Source organism: Halichoeres trimaculatus, unplaced genomic scaffold (assembly GCF_033239565.1).
Source record: "Halichoeres trimaculatus isolate MK-OKI-2021-1 unplaced genomic scaffold, fHalTri1.1 fHalTri1_scaffold_5, whole genome shotgun sequence".
Classification (NCBI taxonomy): domain Eukaryota; kingdom Metazoa; phylum Chordata; class Actinopteri; order Labriformes; family Labridae; genus Halichoeres; species Halichoeres trimaculatus.
This window is the reverse complement of record NW_027437183.1, coordinates 38,858,184-38,886,079: the sequence shown is the minus strand read 5'-3', so window position 1 is coordinate 38,886,079 and position 27,896 is coordinate 38,858,184. Positions and strand designations below refer to the sequence as shown.

At 40.0% G+C, this 27,896-nt stretch overlaps 1 protein-coding gene across 4 annotated transcripts in view; it reads right to left on the bottom strand.

Annotated features, from left to right (window-relative positions):
- The window catches only part of fkbp15b (FKBP prolyl isomerase family member 15b), a 39,459-nt gene extending 18,518 nt beyond the window's left edge, over positions 1-20,941 (bottom strand). The window contains exons 1-21 of one of the 4 annotated variants that reach the window (XM_074670139.1): positions 20,779-20,941; positions 14,961-15,064; positions 14,801-14,879; positions 14,552-14,621; positions 14,398-14,472; positions 12,328-12,426; positions 12,078-12,227; positions 11,914-11,982; positions 10,553-10,696; positions 10,279-10,445; positions 10,146-10,194; positions 9,931-10,047; positions 9,688-9,820; positions 9,512-9,612; positions 9,331-9,418; positions 6,543-6,652; positions 6,361-6,459; positions 6,119-6,213; positions 5,176-5,278; positions 839-871; positions 146-317 (exon numbers count right to left, since the gene is read on the bottom strand). In XM_074670139.1, coding sequence (XP_074526240.1) covers positions 146-317; positions 839-871; positions 5,176-5,278; positions 6,119-6,213; positions 6,361-6,459; positions 6,543-6,652; positions 9,331-9,418; positions 9,512-9,612; positions 9,688-9,820; positions 9,931-10,047; positions 10,146-10,194; positions 10,279-10,445; positions 10,553-10,696; positions 11,914-11,982; positions 12,078-12,227; positions 12,328-12,426; positions 14,398-14,472; positions 14,552-14,621; positions 14,801-14,879; positions 14,961-15,064; positions 20,779-20,828 — 2,107 coding nt within the window. In that variant the 5' untranslated portion in view covers positions 20,829-20,941. Of the gene's footprint in view, positions 1-145; positions 318-838; positions 872-5,175; positions 5,279-6,118; positions 6,214-6,360; positions 6,460-6,542; positions 6,653-9,330; positions 9,419-9,511; positions 9,613-9,687; positions 9,824-9,930; positions 10,048-10,145; positions 10,195-10,278; positions 10,446-10,552; positions 10,697-11,913; positions 11,983-12,077; positions 12,228-12,327; positions 12,427-14,397; positions 14,473-14,551; positions 14,622-14,800; positions 14,880-14,960; positions 15,065-20,778 lie in introns of all 4 variants that reach the window. The other 3 variants (XM_074670136.1, XM_074670137.1, XM_074670140.1) reach the window with 3 other exon arrangements.
- Positions 20,942-27,896: the final 6,955 nt, after the last annotated feature.

Here is a 27,896-nt window from a genome sequence, read left to right as displayed (position 1 = left end):
TTGATGGTGTGACTTTTAGACATTTCCTTTTGCAAGGCAACACTGTCCAGGAATCAGGTTAACCAAGGTCATCAGAACACAGGAAAACAGCAAGTGTCTATCCAACGTAATTTTGAAAGCAACTTTTATTTTGAAGTTTTCAAACCTTCCAGCTGGGCCTCCAGAGCAGCGCTGCGTTGGTTCTGACTCTCTGTGTCCTGCAGCGCTGAGCTCAGTTTCCCCTGCAGCTCCAGAACCTTCTGCTGATGAGCTGTAGCCTCCAGCTGCAGCTGAGACAGCCGAGCTGCAGTCGAAGCAAGATCCTCAGTCAGACGAACCTGATAGAGAAACAGGAAGGGAGGGGTGAAACCTGAAGGCAGTAGACTGAAGCCTGACAACACAGAACAACAGACTGACGGCCTGGATGGAGTCTACTGGTGCTAGTTTTATGACCCTGTGGGAGTAAAACAATGAGTGATGGCTGATGGAAAAAGAGCCATAAGAGGAAAAGAAGGTCAAATAAAGTTAGTCAAACTGAATGACATGTGGCTTTAAACAGGATGATTCCAGGAGAAGGGGGTCAAATAGCAGTTTCACAAGATGCCTCACGTTCTGGACACCAGTTTTACTCATCTTTACTCTCACGGGCACCAGTCTGCGCTGGTCCCCCACTAAAAGAGATCTGTATCCACACTTCATGACAAATTCAGCGTCACACGGACTTTTCTTTGTTCCAAACAGGGGCTTTTTTTAAAGAATACATTTCACAACGCTTTTACTCCCCCACTGTTATCTTCTTTTATCCAGCGGCTACTATTTGACCCCAGTCTGGAAGAGGCACACAGAGGAGCAGGCTCACCTGGCCGGAGCTCAGGTCCTGAGGCAGAGCCTGCTGGGGAAAGAGACCAGGAAAGGCTAGATTTTCCTCAGAAGGGCAGAGAGCAATTTACAAAGAGCGAGGCACATCAAGCTTAATACATATCTGTATCAGGAAACACATGATACCAGTTTTTAGGTACAGCCATGATTACCAAGAGCACGACCCAGGTCACTATTTTTTTTTAAACCCAAAATATGGGCTCAGGGTTTCAACAGAAAAAAAGGAGGAAGACTTAGGAACATAAAAAACGTAAATGTGCGGACACATTCGTCTTACAAACTTATTTTACACCAGAATCGTGTTAAACACAAGTGTCTACAGAGATACATTTTCTATTTTAAAAAAGGAGCTGTGACACATTTTTTAAAAGACCACCTAAAGGTCATTTAAAGGTAGAGTCTGCAGGATTTTCCTAAAAAGTAAAAAGGGAACTTTTACAGGAATAATCCTAATCAATCGTCTCATCCGGGCCTCTATACACGTGTGTCAGTGTCTGTGTCTGCCTCAACCCCCTCCCCATGCTGTTTGTTGATGTTTTGGTTGTTTCAGGATGTTTCTGGGCGGCTAGTAAGCGTGCTTACATCAGCCAATCACAGGCCGCCCAGTGCACAAGTGACTCTGCATTTTGATAATAGCAAGTGGAAGAAGCTAATCAGAGCAATTACAATAGTGGATTTAGCACCGAGGAAGAAAAACAACCAAAGTGAAACAAAACACCAAACAGATAAAGCTTATTACTGAATGAGGGTGAAGCTTGGCTTGACTTTCACTCACTTTCAGGAACTTGGAGAGTAGCATGGGACAAAGAGCGACACAAGTTGGCTTTACTGATCCTAGTTTGAATGTTGTGTTTACTAACAAGAAACAAAAACTCCTGCAGACCCTAAAATTTAAGTTAGCTTCTGAATTTTAACTTCTGCTCAGAGCAGGAATCTCAAAGTTTAAAAGGACACAACAATGATCTGTGGTGGACAAACTCTACATCTGCAACAAACCTTCGACATCTCTAAACCAAACTCAGCCTTCAGCATCATCCATGTTATACATCTACGACAGAGGATTAGGGCCACGTAAAAAAAGAAAAAAGGAAAAGATAATTTATAAGATTAATCTCACAAATTTATGACAATAAAGTCATAAAATTACAAGAACACAGTTGTAAATGAACAAGACAAAAGTCATAAATGTATGAGAATAACTTCTTGTTTTACTCTTAAGCTATACACTTCCAGGAGAGCAGCAGCCGCCTGTACAAAAATGATCTCCATGGAGCATCTCGTGAAGTTAAACTTTAGTATAGGATTTAAAACAAGGAATTATTTTCATTTTTTGGCACATCAGCAGAACACTGGCATATGTATAAGGATTTTGAGATCTTCTTATGAATTTATGACTTTATTCTCGTAAATGTATGACTTTTTTTCTAGTACATGTATGAGGTTTATCTTATTCATTTATGGCTTTATTCTTCTATTTATTTTCTCTATTCTTGTAAATTTACCTTTTTTTTATTGGCCCTTGTCCTCTGTTGTTAAACATCAGGTTCTACTTTCAGAGCAATCACTAAATACTGGGTTCTATCCGTCTGATGACACGTTCTGTTGAATCCTGCTTTCCAGCTTTCTCCAAACATGCCAGATACTCTGTCAATCAAACATTTTACTTTTAAACACAGATTGCTCCACAGTGCTCAGAAGAAGTTCAGCTGCTGTGCCCCCTTTAAACTTTGGACCAAACAGCTCTCTTATACTGTGTGAGCGTGTGATGTACACAAAATTGCACATTGCCAGTATTGCACATACAGGCACATATTACACATTACAGAAATTGCAAATATTGCACATACCTAGCTATAAAATAAAGAAAACCATGTAAATATTGCACAATCCCTGCAGCCTTAAAAAGCACTATTTAAAAGCTTAATGGAAGAAGGAACAAATGAGTTTTTATATCCGTTTAGTTTACAGTTGGGGACTCTGTATTGTCTGAAAGAGGGCAAAAAGCTCATATTCCATGTGCAGGATGTGTGGTGAATCAGTCACAATCCTCTGAGCTTGCTGAAGAACAGACTGCTCATAGATTGACTGGGGGGGCTGGTATTCCTTTCTCCCTATCACCTTCATTGCTGTGTGAACCAGATGGGCTAGCTTAGTTTCTGACTGCGTGAGGTTCCCATGCAGACATGCCACATCTGAGCACACTTTCCCATACAGCCTAACAGAATAAAAACACAATCTTCTGGACCACACCATACACTCTGAGTCTACGCAAAAAGTAAAGTCTCTGCTGTAGACGGGAGCACACAGTGTCGACATGACTTTGGAAGCTAAATGTATAGTCCAGGAGCACACCAAGATACTTATATGAGTACACTTGTTCATTGTCAATGCTTAACAGTGAGGTGGTGATGCTATTAATAGCATCATCAGTGCCCCTGCCCTGCCTGTAAGGGAACTGGAGTGGTTCAAGTGTTGAGTTGACCTCGGCTCCTGGCAGGGATACCATGTATTTTTTAAAGCATTTCATGACATTCAAGACGAGGCCACGGGTCTAAAATTCTGGATTGTTCCAATCATCCACATTAAAACCAGTTTGAGCTTTTGTCCCCAGGTTGTTGTTTCAGGGCTCCACTAAGGAGGACCAAAAGACTTCAGGTCTCATTTATGTACTGTGCAACTTGTTTATTTAATGGCAATTAGTCCCCGAGTTGTCCATGTTCCTCTAGCATTACCATCGCTTATTCGCACATTGGACTTTTTGCAAAACATGGTTTCCATTTTTGGCTTGAGCTCTGGACCAAACACTTATTTCACTTAGATCTTGTGTATAGGGTTTCTGATAGAACTGTGTTGTTGCTTATTATGTCTGACTTTCAGACTTTTGATCATGTTGTATTCTTACTGCTTATATTCTCATTGTGTACCTTGGCTTTTGTGTATTCCTGCCGCAAAACTGATTTCCATTAAGGTGACAATAAAGAGATTCAGATTCAGAAAACAGCGTTAGAGGATCAAAAGGCACAAGGGTAGCTTTGAATATTACAAAAACACCATTCTGCCTCTTTTACAAAAGGAGTTCCAGGGTTACATATATAAATAATATATAAATAAATATATATATATATATATATATATATATATATATATATATATATATATATATATATATATATATATATATATATGTCCTTTTTTGTAAATTTATGACACTAATCTGGTAAATTTACTCTTTTTTCCCTTTGACATGGCCCTAATCCTCTATCGTACCTTTGTGCTGTAATACAATGAATTTATCATAAATCTGAATTTTATTCCTAATTGCAAATAAAACGATGCCAGTTTTGTTAGCAAGAGGAAGTAGTGAAAGAACAAGCATGAGGGGAAAAAGAAAATAGCTGCTGTGTTTTCAAATGAGAATCTTTTCTGTGATATTGTGAACCAAAGACGTATTGTGAGTTGACACACAGCTCAGCCAGAGAAACACTTCAACCTGTCTCCCCTGAGGTACCTTCACACAGACTCTTTAAGTCGTCCATTTTTAACTATCTTTATGTTTCCAGACCAGCTGTGCTGTTAAGGGTGCCACACCCCCAATGATAAAACATACTGACCTAAATACAAAATAACTCTGACGATGCACATGTGCACCATCCATGATCCAAGCCTGTTACAGTCTCTTTCTTCTTTCTGTTATTTGACTCTGTGTTTTTCTACACAACATGCCAAATTCGCCTCTGGGGGTTTCTTTGAGCTGTCTTCTCTCTGGATGTGTGCTTAGAGAGAGTTGTAGACTGTTTTTCACATCGGAATCACACATTTGAGAGAAGGCAAGAAAATTACGAGGAAGAGAGCTTGGGTCAGGTTTTTGGAGAGTAGATATTAGCTGTGTGTCTCTCTTCTTTATGGACAACATGAGATCTCTGCTAAAACAGACAGATAGGCCAGGGCCAGCTAGGTGCCTGACAGAGGTGTGCCTTGTCATATACTCTGCTTATCAGGTGCAAGCCATTCTTTCACTGTCCTCATACTGATGTGCATATTTCCTTGCTCCTCAACAGTTGGCTAATTCAGTACCAAGAAGAAAAACTTTGGAAATGTTCAAATGTCAGGCTCAGAGGATGGATGCATGCTGAATCAGTTTAATTTACGTCGAGCATAGAATTAAACTTTTCATTAAGTCACTTAAACAGCAACTCTGCTCTTATTTGAAAGCTGGAGTTTTAGAGTGAAGCTTTTTCATGAGTACTTTTTCTTCTCTGTGCTGCTGAACAGCGAGCACTCAGCTCAGTTATTCATGAAACAAAGAGCAAGTGTCACCTTGTCCTGCTCAGCCTGCAGCAGTCTGGCTTGGTTCTGTTCACTGGATGACTTCAGGGTGTCGTTCCTCTGTTCCAACAGCAGATGGCTCTGCTCCATACACCTGTAACAAGAACAAAAACCAGATCCAAACCAAATCTCAAACAGTACAGACCTGAAAATCTTAAGACCAGTTGAAAACTTGCTAGAATTTATCTTTTGCACATTTGGATCTTAATGAAGTTTTAAGTAGAGCTACAATATGCAAAAGCAAGGTGCGCCCCCTTTTGCTTATAAACAGAACAGGACTGAATACTTAACATGGGTATGAGGAGAAGATGACAAAGACATAGCAAGGTGCTGCAAGTCAGAAAAGTTCAGGCAGCTCACACTCCAACTAAGCATGTGTCACGGTAGTTCAGTGAGAAAGAGCAGCGCAATGATGAGAAAAGACGACAGAGATCATGGAGAGGATCAAAGGATGGAGCGCCGAGATGAACAGGATAAAAAAAAAGTTTGTTAGGTCTGTTCATTTTTGATCAAGAACAGGAAGAGGGACATGAAAGAGGAGAATCCACTCTCCTTAGGTAATATTGGTGTTAACATATTCATAGAAAACAATATTATTTGGGTCTTGAAATATCAATCAAGATGCTCTGAAAATGGTTGGTAGCCAATGGGTTAATTGTCATAACACATTAATTTGCGGTGTAATAAATTAATTAATTAGGGCGATAAAGTGACAGCTCTATTTTAAAGTAAACTCTAAGCTAGTGCTGAGTCTTATTTTCAGGAAAGATGTATTATTACACCTTAAATGAGTCACTTACACTGGACAAGTTCAGAGGCATGTCTTATTTATAGACACCAAAAGACAAAAATGATGCCTGAATTACTGGGAATGAGTAAAAAAATCTACACACTGGACTTTTTTGCCGTGAATAATCTCCTGAATGGGACTGACCTCTGGTTCTCATTGATGAGCTCTCCAATCTTACGGTTCTGCTCCTCAACGCGAGAGCTTTTCTCAAACACCTCCTTTTTTAAACATTCATTTTCCTATGAAACAGAAGCACACACACACACACACACACACACACACACACACACACGCACAAAAACACATTTGGATTTCTGAGAAGTTGAGAAACACAGAGAGATGTGTTGCTGTGATAAGAATATCCAGGCCGTTTAAGGTGTGCTTACCTGGACTATTCTTTGGATATTGTGCATGATCATGGAGGTTTCCATCGACATGTTGGGCACACCAATGGAGAGACTTCCCTGCTTCTGAAGCTCGTCTATCTGTTGGTGAAAAAAAGGCAATGGTATGAGGACAGTATGACTTCCTTTCTCTTTATTTATTACTGGGTCTTACTGATCTGTACCTTTGAGGCCAGCTGATCTACTTTATCTGCCACTTTTCCAACTGATAACCGTATCTCTGTGTTGTGCTGTCGGGCCTCTGTCATCAGGAATGAGGTCACCTCGCTGGAGCCTGGAAACATATTTACATAGAGATTCACTTTTATTTGTTTGAGTTGGAATGCTAAACGTTTGTGCAGCATCACAAACAAAATAAAAATATGACTGATACAAAGCTCCACCTTCTGTGTTTACTGGTGTATAACACTGTCACTTCCACATGTTGATGTTTGGTGTCCAGGGAAGAATTATTACAGACGTGTTGTGCCCAGGCTGTTTATGAGCTGAATTATTTATGACCTTTATATGCCTTATTGAAGTTGGAGAAAAATAAACTCGCATTAAAAAAAATAGAGATAATTTGCAGCAAAGTCTTTACAGTGATTAATGAAAGTTTTCAGACACCCCATGCATTTGTAAATTACTGTCTAGAATCACTCTAAAGACTTCAAGTGAACCCATCTCACTTATGATGGGCCTGTTTGTCTTAAGCTGTCTGTCTTAAGTTTTCTGTCATGTATTTGTTATAAAACAAAAAAGAAGTAGAAAAATATATAAATATATATATATCTGTGGAGGAGTATTTAAGAACCATGATTGAGGATTGTTAGGTCAACGTTAAAAGGCAAAGAGTTTATTTACAAGATTAATGTCAAAAATTGACAAGTATAAACTGGTTGTTTTCCTCTATAGCTGCTGACAGGAGGGCAAGCCACCTGTGTAATAAAGAGGAGCACGGAGCTTCTTGTAAAGTTTTATACTATGGGTTTCACAAATAAGGAAATAGTTCATCTTTTGGCTCAACAGTGTCACACTGGCAGTATAAGGACACTGTAAAGATAGCTAAGAAACTGGGGCTTGACTTCTGTAAATCTAAAAAGACATTCACAGATTGGTCTTTCCTTGATCAATAACTCATTAGAGGAAGACTGTTTTTACAAATCCACACCTCTCTGGAATCACTGATAAAATACGATCCAGAAACATTAAATAACTTCACCGAGAAGAGGTGTAGGATCATCAAAGTCATTGTACACATGTGATCTCACATTTTTCAGACTTCATTTCTTAGATCTTCTGATAGCCTTCAGATAAAGACTGAAATAATGAGTTTATTCTCATAAATTCATGACTTTATTGTCTGTAATTTACTGTTTTCTCTTTCTCTCTAATCCTCTTTTGTGAAGGTCTGTTTCAAAGCATAAACCAAAGAAGAAAGAAGAATTGAAGCAGTAATTTGAGAAGACTGGGACCAGATGAGTCCTCAGCAGAGGCCAGTGGGAACATGTCAGTCAGGATCAGAGCTCTGATGCTGGATTTTTCCACTTAAAATGTCTGACCACTTGCCAAACTCTTCCATCCGCTCACAGATTTTTCACCAACCTGGAGTTGTTTCCCATCCGCCAAAGTTGGTGATATCGAGTTACAAAACTGTAATTTTTTGGTGGTAAACTTCTAGAGTCGCTTGGAAAACCACTGTCCTCCACAATGCTTCTGCATTTAAAATGTGCACAGCCGTAACTGTTTACAAACAGTAAAGGGGTGTATTTGTTTGCTTGTATCTGTCTAATGCAGCTACAACTTTTGAAAGACACACACACAAAGGAAAAATCCACAAATATCTCAAGATTAAAACTTTTAGAGCATCCAAACAACTTTTTCCCACCACTGTAGATATCCTGTTTGCTACAGTTTGAGGAGCATGGACTTTCTTTCTCTCTCATTTAATGAGACACTTTTTCACCTTCTCAGGTTAAACTGGCCTTGAAGAGTAAATGTCAAATGGACAGTGTTCATACAGCTCTGTCTCTAAACCTTCAGAGTGCTTAGGACCCATCAGTAGCATCAGGGAAAAGAAAATACTGGCACTCGTCGGGTTTACAAAGCATTCAGGAAGAATAACATGTTAGTCTTTGATCTTAATGTATTCCTCATGGTTGGACTGACGCATGAGCCAATCTAATCCAATCCATTCCACTTTAATATTCAGCACATTTTAAAACCAATCAAGTTTAGTTAACAACGCGCTGCACAGTAAAATCAAATAAGAACATCAATAAAACAAATAAAATGTAATAAAAACAAATAAAAGCCATAAAAACTCAGGGGTTAGGACCGTAAAAGATATACAAGTACAGAGATCACACAACTTTCATGCTGAACTAAAAGCAGAAAAGTAAAAATAAGTTTTAAGCTACGATTTAAAAGTCAGTAGGGTAGGGATGAACTTGAGAGCCACCAGGAGAAGGTTGAATCACCTGTGGATTTTGGTACAACAAGGTGAAGGCGATCAGCAGACCCTAAGGACCACAAGGGACCGTAGACATTTAAAAGGTCAGATGCACTGGGGTGCTGATCCATTTAAAGACTTAGAAACAAACAATAACATTTTTAAATGAATTTTCAAATGAATGGGGAGCCAATGGAGGTATGCCAGGATCAGCATGATGTGGTCTTGGTTTTGTGTGTGAGCAGCAGCATTTTGGACTAACTGTAATGGCAAGAGAAGCCTGGCTGACACCAACGTACAGAGTGTTACAGTCGTCCAACCATGTAGAAAAAAAAACATGAATTACTTGCTCAGAGTCGTTAAATAATAAACCGACTTAATTTTGGATAAAAGCCTAAGGTGATAAAAAATGGATTTAACAACTGAATTTATTTGCTGATCCAATTTGAAAGCACTGTAAACCTTTACACCAGGATTTAAAGCTGTGTGTTTAAAATAAGGTAAAAGAGATGGACTCTTACCCATGTAGGATACAGCTGGTGCAGGGTAAACCTGGCTGACAGGCTGCAGCTGAGATGGAGCTACAGAGGTCTGTGTGTACAGGTAAGGCTATGAAACAACAAGATACATTTAAAACAGATAGCTTGTCAGGTACACACTCACTGGCCACATTTGTTGGTACAATATGTGATGGGATGTTACCTGAAAGGCATGGCTGCTGCCTGGCAGCCCAGACTGAGGGGCAGAAGTGCTCAAAATGGGAAGTAAGGTCGAGGGTTGAGCAGTGTGAGGATGAGGATGTGCTGCAGGAGGAACACAGATAGATTCAGGGGATTTCTCTAGAAGCTTTACAGCACACTCACAGGGTCGAGGGTTACCGTGTGCTGGAGCTGGAGCAGGAGCAGAAGCTGGGCCTGAAGTTGAAGTAAGAACAGGAGCAGGAGCAGCCGTGGAGATGGGTACTGGGGAGGGGGCTGCAGGCTGGTCCTTCGCCCGGCTGCCACTGGTGTCCTGCTGAAAGAAGGAAGAGGTGTCGGATCTAGTGCATCTTAATCAGAAACATTTCAAAGTTTCTTCAATTTTGACTGATGAACGTCCTTCAGAGAACTCTGTAAACTTACCTCCAGCTCAGAGTCGCTGGACTCAGGCTGGCCTGCTGCTCCTGTCAGGAAAGGCAACATGGGCTGACCCATCTTGGCCATTCGAGAGATCAGCTTTGCTTTTGTGGCATCTGGATTCTTAGGTCAAAAAAAAAAGAAACCAAAGGTCAATAGAGCTGGAAAATAACTAGAGACAGTTCCGGGAGCTTTACTGTCCTTGCATAAATTAAACTTACAGCTAGCTGCTCACTGAGCGAGTTCGACTTCACACGAACTGGTGGCTCCCTGGAAAAAAAACAGTTGAAGCACATCAATAGGATAGAAGGGCAAGGATAATGTGTCAGAACTTTCCTCAGGCTTATATCTTACCCTGGTCTGCCTGGGCCTGTGGTGGGGGTCTGTGCTGGGGGCTCTGGAGCCAGATTCTCCACACTAGGAGCTGGGGAAGGAGCAAGGGAGGGAGCAAGGGAGGGGGCAGCTGAGTCTCTGGAGCAGGCGCTGGCTCGGTCAGAGCCGCTGTCCCGAGCAAACTTGACCTAAAGAACAAAAGATCTTCAGTTGATGTCCCTAGAGGGGGGTTTTAGAGCTCTTCAGAAAGGAGCAGGCGAGGAAGAGCTGCTGTAATTTTTAACGTGTGCTTTACCCGCCGAGGCTCTGCTTCAAAAATAAGCGTGCTGTTAGCTGGGACTCGGTTTGGGACTCCTTTGGATCCGTAAGCGAGGTTGGGTGGGATGATTATGAGACGACGTCCTCCCTTCTTCATCCCGAGCATTCCTTCCTCCCAGCCCTGAAACAGAAAGAAGGACCAGGTTTCAACTCACACATCCATGTAGGGCTGCACGAAAAGGCCAAAATCCAATATCTCAATATTTGTAGGCTATATCTCGATACATGATCTCGATATTCTGATTTCTCCTCTAAATCACTATGTTAATGTTAAATCCAACCCTTTGATGCATAAAATGACATCAGTATAATGATTTAAGCAGACCTTTTAGTTGGATTTTTAAAATTTAAATGCAAGAATGGGAAATCTCAATCAGCAAACCTTTTATTTTTAACCAAACTTTATGTAGTTCCATGTTTTTAGTTCCAGTAAAATAATTCATTCAGATTGATTCAACTGGCTGATTTTATTATAATTTATAATATGATATAATATAATATTGTATTATATTCTATTACATTATATTATACTTTCAAAATATGAATTAGAGTTGGAGATAATATTACTTTTATTTCCATAAAACAGCTACCTGGATAATGTTGATCATGCTGAAAGGACTCTAGTGATTACTGTCTCTGAGCCTGGGGTCTGGTTGACTTGTATTGGATTTGGGTTTGTCTTCTGATAATTTCCCAGCTTGCAGCATTTTGGTATTCAGCTGTAAAATAGCATCAAACTCATCTGCAGTCATGTTTTGAGCAGTGCACAGCTGATTGCTGAGATCGAAGGCACTCAGAGAGGGGGGGGCAGAGTGAGTAGAAAAGCGAAGGTGAAAGTTAAGAACATTCTGCGTTTGTTTCTCGTTGTGGGGGGCTGGGAGAGAATCAGGGATCATACAGGCAGCAAAGCAAACCCAAATAAGCAACAAAACTCTGGAAAACCAGCCCCGGGAACCTGCAACCCAAGACTGATAAGACGTGCAAGCGACTTTTCTTCTGTCCTCTCCTATCACAACACGCATGCGCAGGAGAATTTCTTCTGGGTGGGCGGGGGAGCGTGGTGCTCGCTGTGAGAGGAGCACCGGCTGAGAAGCAGAGAGTGAAACGAGCGAATCACCGAAGAGATTTACGTTCTCACAACTGAAAACATTTAGTTATCTTTTTATACTCAATGATTGCGATATTGCTGTTTTATACATCTCACGTGCAAAAGCCCGCGATACATCGAGTATATTCGATATATCCCCCAGCCCTACATCCATGTCTCTCTCTGCAAAGACATTCATATTTTCTCATAAAGCTGTTTTCTGGGGTTGATTTTGAGCTGTTTGAACTTACCTTGATCACTTTCCCCGCCCCAACTTTCAGCCGTAGCAGCTTGTCCTTGTTCTGGTTAGAGTCAAACATCTGAAACAGTTCAGACTGAATGAGTTTTGTTCAAACAGGCAAGAGAAAGAGCAGGAAAGAAAGAGCCCAAAGGATAAAAGGTAATAGGTCCTGACCTGTCCAACGCTGTGGTTCTGCAGGAGCCAGCCTGTGTACACTACCTCCAAAGAGTCTCCATTCTCCACCATCTGACCCTCACCCAGACTCAGATCCTGTACCACCACGATGTCCAACGAGGCCACACTGTTGGCTTTGGCCAAACACACCTGGAGAGTGAAAGAGGTGATCTCAGACGTCACATGATACACCCTGTGACAGTGTGGATCTCACACACCTCACAGTTAGGTCTGCTTCTGTCCTTTTTACCTCTTTGCAGAAATCTGATGAAGCTTTGTCCGACTCAAACATCAGCGACCAGTTCTGTCTCTGGTCGTCATAAAAGGTGCAGTAATTGTTTGGCTGTACCTGCAGGAGATAAAACACACACCTTCAGGGAGTCTTTCTGCTCGTTTCTATCACAGCATGCTCAGAACTCTTTCACATGCAGCTCATCCAGGCAGGCTGGAGGTGGGCTTCTGGTATGGGCAGGTATCATTAAACATGAGCCAGTTGGACCTTTTCGGGTTGACTTGAGATCAACTCCCAGAACAACTGCCAGTGCTCAGAGGAAACTTTCCTCAGGCAGTGGTTCAGAATAAAAACCTGCATCCTTCAAGAAGACCATGATTTATGATGCAGGACATCCCTCTATCACATGTACCCCAGTACGCCACTGCACAGCTCGCCAGTGAAGGCCTTACAATGGCAGGAAAATGTCTTGGCTTCCCTCCTTACCTGACTTCAACCCTACTTGTAGGCTCTTCCTAAAACAGGAGATTGAGCATAAAGAAAAACAGGCTGTGGTTTCTGCTGCAAAAAACTGACCAACTCCATAGATGGATGGCTTGTTAAGGTTGTTAAAAAAAAGGGCGGCTATATTGATCACTGCTTTTCTTCTTTTTTTTTGGTAGAAATTTTGGAAATGTTACTTTTCACATTTTTAGTTGACTGTTCATTATTTACCTTTTAAAAGATGAAAATAACCCAGTGCAGTGGAAAAATATTTGTTTTTCTTTGTTTAGCCTAAAGCCCTGTTTCCATCAAGTGGTCTGACAGTTTGGATCAGTACAGTTTGGTACGGGTCAGATCAGTAAAGCCTGACCCTGTTTGTGTTTCCACAGCCAACCATGCCCTTCTTGGTAGGGGACGTGTAAGTTGGGTGCTGATAGCTGCATTAGCTACATAACAGAGAGACACCATAGCAGCGTGACAGTGAACTCATAACACATCTGTTCCAATCAGCTATTTTCCAACCTCTCTGATTCCTTTTAGCCTCCTGTCACTCCTGTTTGTCTCTTAGTGGTACTTGTCTTTTTAACTGTGTTTTTAATGAACTGTAAAGTGTACTTTAGTGCTGAGAAAGGCGCTTTTAAATAAAATGTATTATTATCATTATTATGAACACTGCTAATAAATCCAAAAAAAGAAGAAAAATGTGACACAGTTTGGTTTAAACAGCAGTTTCACACTGTTCATGATGCCATTTTCCAAACAAACAGAAAGTTCTCTTTGGGGAGTGGACAAGAGATCAAAACATGGCAGGGTTATGAGTTGTTCTTTATTACCGCTGTCACACAGGAAGTGACGATTCTTTCAACCAATCAATGGACTGCAGTGTTCTTACTCCACCTTTTGGGGTCGGATCGCTATGTCTGGACCCCCCAGCAGTAGGGTACCAAAAAGTGGGGGTCGTAATTTGGGGACCTGTCCTAGTTTTAGTTGGAGGAAACAACACAAATTTCCTGCTGTACTGAGATAAAGTGAACTGGACTGCTCGGTGGAAAAAGGGCTTAATAGTTCTGTGTACCGGTATTAGCCAAATATCTGTGCACACTAAGATATTTTCTGAAGAAAGACAAAACCTGACTTTTACTTTCTGAATAACCAGGGTTGAGCTTTATTGACATTTTGGACTGGTCAAAAAGGCTGAGGTTGTTACAAAAATCAAACTAATCATCAAAAATACAACTTTCCTAACAAATAAGCAGCAGTGTTGCTGTAATCTTTAAATATGAAACATCAGCTCTTACCAGTCTGTGTCTAACAGGATGAGGGTGTAAGAGAAGGATTAGGAGGAGGACAGGAAGAGAAGCTGGTGGCACTTACTACCATCTGGCTGGAGTTAGAGATTAATAACATGCACCTGCCTCTTTTAGAGCCAAATCATAAAATAAGAGGACATTTTTCAGGGATACAGTTCTTCTAGATATGATCTCGATCTACTTCCATACCTTGTCGAACCTCATAACCGATGCATAATGTACTCAGTGTGAAGTGTAAAGCATCATGTTACGTGTTTGTCAGTATGCATTCCCTATCCTTTACATCTCAACTCACCGTGAATACAAAGCCCACGTGAATCTTGGCAGCGGTCACTTGCTTCTGTTGGCTCAAGTACAGAAGAAGTTTGTACTGCAGGAAAAAAGGGGGAAAAAATCAAAAGCCATACAAATAATCTCAAACCAATGACCAGTTTATAGAAAGTTCAGACCTCCTTAGTTGTGTGGCTGCCCAGTACAGCTGCTCCCAGCTTGCCCTGCTTTACATACTGTCCGTTAATGCTGCAGAGGGATAGAAGGCAGGGTGATGTGAATCCGACTCTATACCTGATTTGTTTAAAGGCTTTTCAGCTTTTTCCAGACCATGTGAGGCTATTTGCAGCCTGGAAACTTAACATTTTTTTAAGACAAATGGATTAGTCAGGGGGTTAAAAATGGAAACCATAACCAGGGATGCTTACTATCTGAAGGCTTGGACTGCTGTGGCGAATAAAACGGCAGGAGCCCCAGGTGGGGGAGCAGGTTTGTGGGTGAGTGGTGCTGCAAACAGACAGGGGAGACAATCAGTTTGGCCCCATGATCCCGGAGCTTATCCTGAGGTAACGGGTTCTTCTGATTTACCTGCGTTGGAGCTCTTTCTGGGCTGTTTTGGAGCCGTGTACTGAAACGAGTCGTTCCCCTGACTGGCTTCCTGGTCCAGTCCGAACAGAGAGGCCAGCTTGGCCCTGTCATGGAAACAAGTGGAACGATCTCAGATATTTATAGTTTGTCGTGAAATGCCTATATACACACCTTATGGACAGAGGTAGATAAGAGGAAAAACTCCAGCCTCAGGAATAAGATCCAGCCTTTGGCACGGCCTCTTAAAGCTGCTCATATTTTACACTTTCACTCTCATCTCAGGGATCTCTCTGGTTTCTGTGGCTGCCCTCCAAACTTCACGAGCCCCTTAACCGAAATAATCCCCATTCAGGCTTAAAAGTCACAATGGGCTGCATTATGTGCAAAATGTCTACTCAAATCAGGTTGAAAAAACCTGCAACTAACACATCCATCCACATCTGAGCCCAGATACTCGATCATTCTCTCTGGTTATTGCTTTTCTGCTTTTATGATCTGCTTCAATTGTCCCGTGGAGCACTTTGTTACCTATGTAAAAAGTGCTACACAATAAATGATTATTTTTAGTTATTATTGGTTTTGTTTGTTTGTTTGTTTTTTTTTAAATATGTGATTTTTGTCATAAGGCTCCAGAAATATTTCTTAAAAGACCACGTCACTTCTCCGGCTCTAAAGATAATGTCAGACAAAGCTTTAGAATAAAATAAAATGCTTTTTTTCTGGTCAATATAAGGTTGTGAAAACTTTCTGACTTATTTTTCGACATTACTAATTTGGATACACTTTCACGATTTGTTTTTATCTCCATTGCAGAGACAGTTGATGCTCTCATTGGTGTAATTCACACGCTAGGCCTGATTTCAAACCAAAAGACACATCATGTACACCAAGCATCTTTCACAACAAGACACGTAACCTGGCTCTTTGTTTTATTTATAGACTCTCAAGTTTGAAGAGACCACTGCAGAATAACTGCTGACTGTGGGTTGGAATCAACATTAGCACAAACAGATTAACCCATGTTATAGCCTTTAGCCCCTGTGTTAGCCTGTAGCTTGTGCTCTATCTCTCTCCTGTGTAGCTTTCTTCTGCTCTTTTGTCCTTTTTCTGTCTGACAGTTAGGCTCCAGTGTCCACTATCACTATAAAATTAATCACAGTAATTGTTTTCAGCAGAAAACAACACAGATCTCTTTTCTCACTACTAAACTTCTTCAGCTGGCGTGGTGTTGTCATAGAAATTTAGACATGCCGTAAATCAGTCCAGTCCTGCTCTACCCGATTGGGAAGCTACAAAGTAGGATTTTAAAATAATCTATATTGGTGCTGAAAATGTAACTTCAACGTGTGGATTATGATCAGGCATGTATCTAGAAGGAAGACTCTTTTTAAGATCACTTAAAAACTCCTCACAGGGACTTTGATTAAAATAGATCATTTGATTTTTACTTTAACAAAAAAGTGCTACTTAATTTAGCTGCTCTGCATACGATAAGACTTCTTATGGTCACGTGTTGCTGTGTTTCTAAATTAATCTGTCTCCACTGGCACCATCATTATCCCGGTTCAGTAATCTCAGGATCTTTGACAAAGAAAACAGATAAAGCGTTTTCTTTAATCATTATTTTATATCAAATTTAAAACCTATTTTTGGATATACTTTTACAATGAAAAAACTAGGTTTTTCTAATTTTGGAGGTCATTTTGCGACCTTGTTTTCAGTTTTAGAAGTTTTGGAGATAAAGCTGAAATAAAACTTCTGAGTAAATAAGTGTAATTTTCATGGGCTTTAAACTTTTTTATAGAAATAAACATTTACCTATGAGATGGGTATCCCCTATAGAACAGAGGATTAGGGCGATGTTAAAAAAAAATTACAGATTAATCTCTTAAATTTAGAAAAAGTCATAAATTTACAAGAATAAACTGGTTGTTTTTCTCTACAGCTAGCCGCGGCTGCCTGTACAACAATGAGGAGCTTGGAGCATCTTGTCAAGTTATATAGGTTAAATGGGTATGGGTTTCACAAATAAGGAAATATTTCATCTTTTGGCTAATCAGTATAATATTGTCATAAGTAAGGGCCCTAAAAAAGAAGATCAGAAATTGGGGCTTTGTTAAGAACACTGGCATTAGTATAAGGACCCTGTAAGGATTGCTAAAAAAATGTGGCTTGATTTATGAAAAGTTAAACAGACATTCACAGATTGGTCTTTCCTTGATCAATAACTCATTAGATGAACACTGATTTTACAAATCCACACCTCTCTGGAATCACAGCAAGGTAGACTAAGAGCTACAAATGTATTTTCCTCTAAATGAACAGTCCTCAGTGCTGGGGAACTTACATTGTCCTCTATGCAAAGTGGCTCTTGTGCCATGAAACCTGTGCAAATTACAGCACTGATAAAATATGATCTAGAAACATTAAATAACTTCACCCAGGAGAGGGGCAGGGTCACCAGAATCATTTTACACATGTGATCTCACATTTTCAGACTTCATTTCTCAGATGTTCTGATAGTCTATAGCTGTAGACTGAGATGATGAGTTTATTCACATAAATTTATGAGATTAATCTTATCTTAATCCTGCTTTGTACTCTAACACCTAGAAGTGAAAAGATTCACCAGCGTTTCTCACTCATTATCCTGAAGAGTCAAAAAAACAAGGCAACTGGACTGCACAGAGCCTCACAAAAGAAGCTTCATCAGTTCCTTAGTTCAGGATTCATCAATGTTTTTTAAATCTTCAGAATAACTAAACTGTATGAATAAGAATTTAGATGGACTTCTTTCTCATTACTGCTACCCCCCTTCATAAATGGAAGAAGAAAATAAACAACGTGAGCACTGTGCATCTTGGTTAACCATTGAATACAGAGATTTCCAGATGAGCATGTTTTTGGACTGATGAACCAAACTGGAGAGAACCTGCTAACTTCTCACTGCAAGGCCCCTGTCCAACCAGGAATTCAAACCTGGAACCACTTTTGAATGTAGTGTGACTGTTCTATTGGATCTGTTTTGGAGCTGGCTTTCAGTTTTGGGAAATGGAAGTTAACACTGAAACGGCACTAACCACTGCATGACTGTGCCACCACAAACCAAGAAATGATTGTTTGGCATTAAAAAAAAACAAAACTCCTTTTTCTGCTTCCTTTATCATGGTTCCTTTATGTTAATAAGAGATCTGAATGAAGCAATGAAAACTTTTAAAAATCCTTCTTACCCTGCAAACACTCTCAGGTAGAAAACAGGAGCTTTCTTTCTCAGCTGACAGAGTCAGCTCAGCTCCATGACAAACCTCATTAGCTGTGTGAAAGGGTAAAAAATGAGGTATGAATCTCATCTCTCAGATTTGGGGATAGTCTTCTGCCAGAAATAACTTATCTGACTTTTTCAAGTTGAGTTTTAAGCCAGTTATGAAGCTGTCAGTTACAATATGATGCAGGAAAACAACAACTAACTGAGACAGGCATCATGGAGGAGGACTGCCTCTGCACGCCATCACTGGGTCAGACACTGGTGAGGAGATACACAGCAGACTGAAGAGTCTTTTTTTTACATTTTCTCAGCCTAGCTCCAGAGTCAGTGGTGCTGTTAAAATGAAGCAGGGGGATTCTTCTGAAGAGAAAACTAATCACACATGAAGAGTAAATGTAAAGAAGGGAACCAAGACAGGGATAAATGTAGAGCACAGAAGAAAACACAAAGCTGCAGTAGAGCCTGAGTGGGGAGGAATGACCCGGAATCCTTCCCCTGGCTCTCCACTGGTCAGTGATTTCTCTCCTCATTGATCAGATTCACTGCAAGGTTTTCTGTCTTCTTTTGACAACTTTTTAAAAATCAAATATTCACACTGGCCTTGCTACAGAGCTACATCAGAGCTGACGTGTTGTTATAAAGTCCTAACTTTTCTGGGAATGTTAAGTTTTAGCTTTGGCAAAGTATTTCTAATACCGATCACCTGAATCTGTTAGCTGGAAGCTAGGGGTGAAAATAAAGGCTAATAAATCAAAGTTTTAGTTTATCAAAATATTTGTTTTGCCTCCTTTTGCATTCAATTTCCAAACAAATGCGCACAAAACTTATCTGCAGGGGGAGTCGTGATGAAAATGAATCATGACTGCTAACCAGCATCACTTTAAACTCCTGTTATCCACATCATTATGGGCTTTTATGCACTAATGATTCTTATTAATCATTTGCATGGCTTGAAACAAAGAGGGCACGCTCATTTCGGGAACTGCAAGTAGTGAAAACCTGGCTTCCCTCAAAGTTAGCCAACCAGAGTCATACCACGCAGTAATACACTGCCACGCTGTAACTGTGACTATGGGACTACACTCCATGCATCAAAGAGCACCAGACAAGAAAACTTCTGCAAACTTTTCCATTGTTCCACAAAAAAGGAAGCGCTTAAAATCTGCCTGGCTCAGCGTACTGACCCCGGTAACTCCCTCCAATGGTAATCGCTGGGATCTCCAAGAACAGCCATGTTGAGAGCCTTCAGGCCCTCATCCTTGAAGGTAAGGAGCTGGGATGAAAACAGGGAGTCCCTTTGCATGTGTGAGTCAAAATCCTCCTAATGTTTGTTCCAACACCCTGCGTCTCGAGCTGCTCTCTCGTCCCCTGGTGCTCTCACACCACCATGGTACATTCAACAGCAAAGCAGAGGGAGAAACCGTCCAAGCAGCTCCCTCTTCCTCTCCACTGAGCAGAGCTGGGCTGTGGCAGCCTTCACCTTACTCCTCTAACTGGCAGCATGTGAGAGGAATTAGCCGCCATAGCAGCCCTCCCTCAGGCCGAGCATGTACACTGAGGCTGCTGCTATCACACAATGCCATCACACATCATGGTCTGGCTGAAAATGTGGCAAAGCTGTGACTGAATGCCTCACAGTCTATAGTGGAGTTGTATTACTAGTGAGTCAGTGTAGAGACAAGAGGAGCCCAGTTACCATTCATAAAACATCTTGTTTGTTTGTCAACACCACTACAGCTTCGATTTTTACTCCAATTCTGCAGACAAACTGGAAGTAAACATGTAAACCTGACATTTATCTGACTTGTTCCTCAATCTCTCAGCAAAGTTTGGCCATGATTAACATCAAATAACTGCATTTACAAGAGGAACGAAAGGCTTAGATGCTTAGTGATTAAATTTCATGGCAGACCTGAACACAAAAAAACTAGGCTGCAGGGGATGACGGCAGGCATGTGATAGCTCATGCAGACCGTATGAAATCACTGGATTGAATCTGAATAATGACCCATGGAATAACACTCATAAATTTGACACAGATACAATACTTTTAAACTCATTTCAGAATTAGATTTATTCGTAATGGCTTACACAACACGGAGCGTTAAGAAATTAATTGATAATAACCGCACAATGTAGCCTAGTTTAAAAACAAATTAATATTCTATTATTATTTTTTTTTATTTTTCGTCTGATCGAACATTAAACCGTAAATTCAGGGATAAATTTCCTAATAAAGATGAATTCAATAAATCTTACGTGATATTTTCTCATTAATTCTGTCTTTATTCCGACAGACTAATTTAAGGGGGAGCAACAATTGTTTGAAATGCTTACATAAAACGCTTCACACGTCAGTGTGAATCAAATCGCATAAAGTGACATTGGAGGAGACATCTGGGTGTTGAGTCTTTCACCCAGAGGAAAACCTCAGAATACAGTCGCATAATTCAGCAGATTCAATTGAAATTTGTCACATATGTCAAGTGGCTAAGCTAGTTAGCTCGCTGTGAGGCTGGCAGCCTTATAAATAAATAATAGGGTTAAACTCACCCTCCAGCAGGAGACAGAAAGTCCCCGTCCTCGTCGTCTCCGGCAAACATCTTCCGAGTCTTAAACCCGTTTCTGTTAAATTAAAGAAAAGCACAAAACCACTGAGCTATTATTACATGACTTGCTGGTTAAACTGTGACTTCCCCTTCCTGTTTGTGGAGGAATCGATCAGCTGACTTTCCACCTGATCCTGAGTCAGTAAGAACCACAGACCACTGGAGGGCGCCAGAGACGGGGTTCACAATGACCCACGGACGGAGCTGCCTTGTTGCTTCATGGCAACATACCCATTTCTGTCCTTTTACAATCACACATTACAAAGTTGTCATAAAATACTTAAAAAAAAAAAAAAATTAAAAAATGAAGAAAAAACCTTGAGTGACTAATAGCTGTGTTTGAATTTGCCTTATGACCCTCTGGAGGCCATTCTGAATCCCTTTGTTTCATTTGTAAGGACCACCTCGGCCAATTTTCTCCAAAACTGTAAACTATTTTTACTGGGCCTTTCTCAGTCTAGAAGAGAATATTTGCATATTAATACAAAAGTAAAGCTCTATTTCTAATAGTTTAATGTACTTTAGTTGATAATTAATTAATGGAAACATGTAAAAAAGCATCACTGAGGCAACATTGTATTACAGATTCACCATGACAACATTTTGGTATTGTGTCTTTTGGTACACAAATGGTTACAATGCATACCAGTCATTGTATTACCCCCCTAGGCTTAATATGATGTTAGGTTTAGTAAAGTTCAGGCTAATAATGTACACTGCTCTCAGCTACTAGCTACCTACAGTGAACTCTGTGATCCCTCCTTGCAGAGCACATGCCTATATCCTCCACACATTTTTCCAGCATATGCAGAATGAGCCTCGCATCACTCTGTGGCTTCTCAAGGAGACAGGAGGGAAACTAGCACTTTCAGGTGATGTCAGTGAGGACAAGGAGCAGCGACATAACAAAAGAAAGTGAAAGTGACTGTGAGCCTTGGTGACAAGGAGGATGTTGATGCAGACTCTGACAGCACATTTGTGAAGTTGTTCCATGTAAAGTTAGATGAAATATGTTTAGACTCACTGATACATTAAATCAGCTACAATGCTCCACAGGGGTGAAGTGTTGCCTGCAGGCAATGTTCAGACATTAAATCTTATAAGGAGTTATTGTTTTTTAAGTTTTTTTTACACTTTATATGGCGTGCATTGTAAACTGTTGAGGCCATCAAGTATTACTCATATTTTTTAAATAAAATGTGTTGAAAATCTAAATGAGAAGCTCTCTTTTTTGTTACTGACCATTATGGTAGACGGTAAACTATGCTAAAAAACACGCAAATCTTTTCTTTTTTTTTTCCCCCAGCTGGCATCATAGAGCATACCATAGAGGGTTAGGCTCATCAGTAGATTTCATCCAGCTCAAAGCTATAGTATGAAAAGATTCAAAACAGATGTTAATATGAATTTTACTTTTTGTTGTCAGCACCCCCAAACTGTGAAGCCTTTCTGGCTTACCCCAGGCTCACGCCGAGCTCACATTGGCTCCGGAACAATTGCAGTCCAGGTACCGTGCGGATTTTCCACAAGCTGCCACTCACATCAGCTCCAGATAAAGGCTGCGGCTGGCTCCGGCACCACGTGCCAAAAGGGCACTCTCGAGAGTAGAGGCTCACGTGGGTTCACGTTCTGTCTGCACCGCGCGGGGCTAAATTGAGCCTACAACAGTGATTTTAATGATACGGATTACATGCAGAAGCCGCACCGGACTCAGTGTGTCCCCAGGCTCACACTGAATCCGAGCCTGGGGACACACTGAATCCGGTGCAGCCCTGCACGGTGCGAGTCCAGTTGCCGGAGCAGTACGGCACAACGGAAAGATTCCGCAAGAAGTCTATCTTTTCTGGATGCCGAAGAGGGTCTGCGTCAAGCTGAATGAAATATGACGAGCTATACAGGAAGTGAATTTCCGGGTGGCATGATTTTTTAATTAAAATCAGTGAACAAACAAATGTAGCTTGACTCTTCTTTGACAGCACAGTTGCGTTAGTAGCAAATGTAAACATTACATGACACCCGGTGACACATTTTGACAACAAGGGACGACGAGAGACTCATCCTTGAAGTGGAAAGTCATCCCATTTTATATGACACATCCCATACTATTATAAGGATAATAAAAGAAAAGAAAAAAGTAACATTAAAAACAATAAACATTAGAAGAATAAAGCTCTCGCGCAAGTCCAGACAAGAATGTGAACCCACGTGAGCTTCTACTCTCCCGAGTGCCTTTTCCGCACCCGGCACCGGAGCCAGCCGGAGCCAGCCGGAGCCAGCCGGAGCCAGCCGGAGCCAGCCGGAGCCAGCCGGAGCCAGCCGGAGCCTCTATCTGGAGCTGATGTGAGTGGCAGCTTGCTGAAAATCCGCACTGTATCTGGACTGCAACCGTTCCGGAGCCAATGTGAGCTCGGCGTTACTCTGTGTTACTTTATTCATGATCGAATAGTTAAACACTTTGTTTTAAAAATTTGAGTCCATACTTAAGTCTAAAACAGAAACCTGAATACTGAACTTAGTTTTCTTAATTACTTTCTGCCTCTCCAAGGCAATTCTAGCCTTTCCTGGTCTCTTTCAACAGCCAGCTTTGACTGGGGAGCCTGCTCCTCTGTGTGCTTTGTACAGACTTGGGTCAAATAGTTTCAAAATCAACAAGGAATAGTTGAAGCTTTTGCTACAAGCTTTAGGAAATGCTGATTTCATCTTCCAGCAGGGTTTGACACCTGCCCACAGAGCCAAAAGACCCAAAAGCCGGTAATTTAGTTTTGTTTTCTTCTTGGTTTCTTTTGTTTGTTTGTTCAAGAACATTTTGTGTATGCATTTTTTTTTTTTGCCTGTAGGTGGTGTTTTAAATGAATTTAAGAAGCCTGAGTGATTGAGCCAGGTGTGTATGGAATGGGAGGCATACAGTTTTCGACCATGGTTTGTTGTAACGGGCGGTGAACGTTTTAGTTATTTGTTTTATCGTGGATTATTTGTTTTCTTTTTTGGTGAATAATAAACGGGTCACCGCATCCAAGCTCTAAGGACAAATGGTTTTGGTTTTCCCTCCTTTTTATTTCCACTACTACTTAAACGTATGTCTGAGAAGTTCTTCCCTTCATACCGAAAAAACGTAGTCTTATTGGATAACTCTACAGGAAGTTAGTTTGATCCAACAGGAAGTCTGAATTCGCCTTCCCACATGTGTTTGCAACCCTCAAAACAAACCTGCATCCACTGAAGGCACTGCTGGCTGGCTAATTTGGAATCACAAGGAGCACTTAAATAAAACAGTGGTAATTGTAAGTACAATGGCTTTGTTAGAACATTAGAAAGATTAACATGATATTTGTACCTTTTTTTTCAAGGTCAGTTATTGTTTGGGGAAGTAAATGGCAACTAGAGAAGTTGCATTTCCTTGCAGCAAATGCGTTGAAATGCTGAAGCTGGAAAAGTTTGAATAAAAGTGGAAAAAACTGAAAATGTAAAATAAAGGAAAAAAAAATGTTAAGAGAAATGAGGAAAAGACAATGAGTGGATAAAGAAAGTGGATACAGTGGAAATGTAAATCAGCCTACAAAAGTTAAAATAATTAAATAAAAAGAGAGAGAAACCAAACAGTGAAATCTCAAAAATGTAGAAGAAAGCAGAAATCTATGATTAATGTGTAAATGAGATGAGGAGAATAGGACCAGTTTAATGTGTGAACAGAGTCTCGAGTCAAAGTCTGCAAAAGGTAGAAACAGTTGAAGTTGAAGGAGTAGCAGCCTTTTTTGTTTGATTTGAGTCAAGTTTGAGAATTTTATGGCAGGTTAATCGGCAGTTTTTTTCAGTAGCAGCAGCTGCTTCTCTCAGTCAAATTGAAAACAATCCGCCCTCTGAGAGCAGGAGGAGAGGTGAAAAGAGTGAAAAGTTTGTGTCGCTTATACAGTGAAATCTCAAAAACAGTTGAAGATATTAAAAAAGTTATTACAGATATCAGTAGTGGAAAGATCAGTGAACATTTTAAAGCAAAAATGAAGTCTGTAAGTGGAAGTAAGCTGAAGTTAGAGCTTGTTGAAGTTGAAGCAGATTTTAGTCAGAGGAGCTGAAATTTCCCATCTGTTTAACATAGAGAAATTTTTTTGGAAAAAGCTGAATAAATCAAAAAGTTTAATAGTTAGAAAAGTGAAAAGATATAGCACACTATTCCTAAACAAGCTGAATAGTTTAAAAGTTGAACGGTGAAAATCGGACAAAATTTGAAGGCTGTGAAAAGAGCCAAAAAACGTACGGAAGAATAAGAAGTTTAACTAGAGAAGTTGCATTTCCTTGCAGCAAATGCGTTGAAATGCTGAAGCTGGAAAAGTTTGAATAAAAGTGGAAAAAACTGAAAATGTAAAATAAAGGAGAAAAAAAAATGTTAAGAGAAATGAGGAAAAGACAATGAGTGGATAAAGAAAGTGGATACAGTGGAAATGTAAATCAGCCTACAAAAGTTAAAATAATTAAATAAAAAGAGAGAGAAACCAAACAGTGAAATCTCAAAAATGTAGAAGAAAGCAGAAATCTATGATTAATGTGTAAATGAGATGAGGAGAATAGGACCAGTTTAATGTGTGAACAGAGTCTCGAGTCAAAGTCTGCAAAAGGTAGAAGCAGTTGAAGTTGAAGGAGTAGCAGCCTTTTTTGTTTGATTTGAGTCAAGTTTGAGAATTTTATGGCAGGTTAATCGGCAGTTTTTTTCAGTAGCAGCAGCTGCTTCTCTCAGTCAAATTGAAAACATTCCGCCCTCTGAGAGCAGGAGGAGAGGTGAAAAGAGTGAAAAGTTTGTGTCGCTTATACAGTGAAATCTCAAAAACAGTTGAAGATATTAAAAAAGTTATTACAGATATCAGTAGTGGAAAGATCAGTGAACATTTTAAAGCAAAAATGAAGTCTGTAAGTGGGAGTAAGCTGAAGTTAGAGCTTGTTGAAGTTGAAGCAGATTTTAGTCAGAGGAGCTGAAATTTCCCATCTGTTTAACATAGAGAAATTTTTTTGGAAAAAGCTGAATAAATCAAAAAGTTTAATAGTTAGAAAAGTGAAAAGATATAGCACACTATTCCTAAACAAGCTGAATAGTTTAAAAGTTGAACGGTGAAAATCGGACAAAATTTGAAGGCTGTGAAAAGAGCCAAAAAACGTACGGAAGAATAAGAAGTTTAATAAAGTCACAGGATAACAATATGTTGAAATGCTGAGTCAGCATTTCAACATAACTAGAGAAGTTGCATTTCCTTGCAGCAAATGCGTTGAAATGCTGAAGCTGGAAAAGTTTGAATAAAAGTGGAAAAAACTGAAAATGTAAAATAAAGGAAAAAAAAAATGTTAAGAGAAATGAGGAAAAGACAATGAGTGGATAAAGAAAGTGGATACAGTGGAAATGTAAATCAGCCTACAAAAGTTAAAATAATTAAATAAAAAGAGAGAGAAACCAAACAGTGAAATCTCAAAAATGTAGAAGAAAGCAGAAATCTATGATTAATGTGTAAATGAGATGAGGAGAATAGGACCAGTTTAATGTGTGAACAGAGTCTCGAGTCAAAGTCTGCAAAAGGTAGAAGCAGTTGAAGTTGAAGGAGTAGCAGCCTTTTTTGTTTGATTTGAGTCAAGTTTGAGAATTTTATGGCAGGTTAATCGGCAGTTTTTTTCAGTAGCAGCAGCTGCTTCTCTCAGTCAAATTGAAAACATTCCGCCCTCTGAGAGCAGGAGGAGAGGTGAAAAGAGTAAAAAGTTTGTGTCGCTTATACAGTGAAATCTCAAAAACAGTTGAAGATATTAAAAAAGTTATTACAGATATCAGTAGTGGAAAGATCAGTGAACATTTTAAAGCAAAAATGAAGTCTGTAAGTGGAAGTAAGCTGAAGTTAGAGCTTGTTGAAGTTGAAGCAGATTTTAGTCAGAGGAGCTGAAATTTCCCATCTGTTTAACATAGAGAAATTTTTTTGGAAAAAGCTGAATAAATCAAAAAGTTTAATAGTTAGAAAAGTGAAAAGATATAGCACACTATTCCTAAACAAGCTGAATAGTTTAAAAGTTGAACGGTGAAAATCGGACAAAATTTGAAGGCTGTGAAAAGAGCCAAAAAACGTACGGAAGAATAAGAAGTTTAATAAAGTCACAGGATAACAATATGTTGAAATGCTGAGTCAGCATTTCAACATAATGAAATGCTGAGTCAGCATTTCAACATAACTAGAGAAGTTGCATTTCCTTGCAGCAAATGCGTTGAAATGCTGAAGCTGGAAAAGTTTGCATAAAAGTGGAAAAAGCTGAAAATGTAAAATAAAGGAGTGGATTAAGAACGTGGATACAGTGGAAATGTAAATCAGCCTTTAAAAGTTAAAATAAATAAATACAAAGAGAGAGAAACCAAACAGTGAAATCTCAAAAATGTAGAAGACAGCAGAAATCTATGACTAATGTGTTAATGGGATGAAGAGAATAGGACCAGTTTAATGTGTGAACAGAGTCTCTCGTCAAAGTCTGCAAAAGGTAGAAGCAGTTGAAGTTGAAGGAGTTGCAGGGGATCAGAATATTATTGCAGTCTCTGTTTTTGATGGTAAAATGTTTTAAATAAAGTTTAATCATTTAAAAGTTAAAAAGGGGGTTATGATGTGAACTAGAGCTGAAAATGTGGAATGGAGAGAAGAAGTAGAAGAAATAGGGGAAAAAACAGTACAGAGATTAATGAAGCACTAGTAAGAAGAAAGGAAGAAAGAAGAAGAAAAAGTAGCAGTTTGACAATTATTAGGTGTGGGACAAAGCTGTATAAATAGTGGAGCATGTAGATTAAGTCAAAGGGGGAGGTATGGTATTATAAGTAACTGAAGTACATGTGTGTCTTTGTTCCTGGATGTTTTGATTACTTCGTGTTACCAGCTGTGTGTGATGAAAGGGTTGTCATGTTTGAATCTTCTGCTGCCTTGTCACCGTTTTGGATGGTAAAATGTTTGTGTGTGTGTGTGTGTGTGTGTGTGTGTGTGTGTGTGTGTGTGTGTGTGTGTGTGTGTGTGTGTTGGCTGTATGTGTATTTGTGTGTGTGTGTTTGGGTTGGCTGTA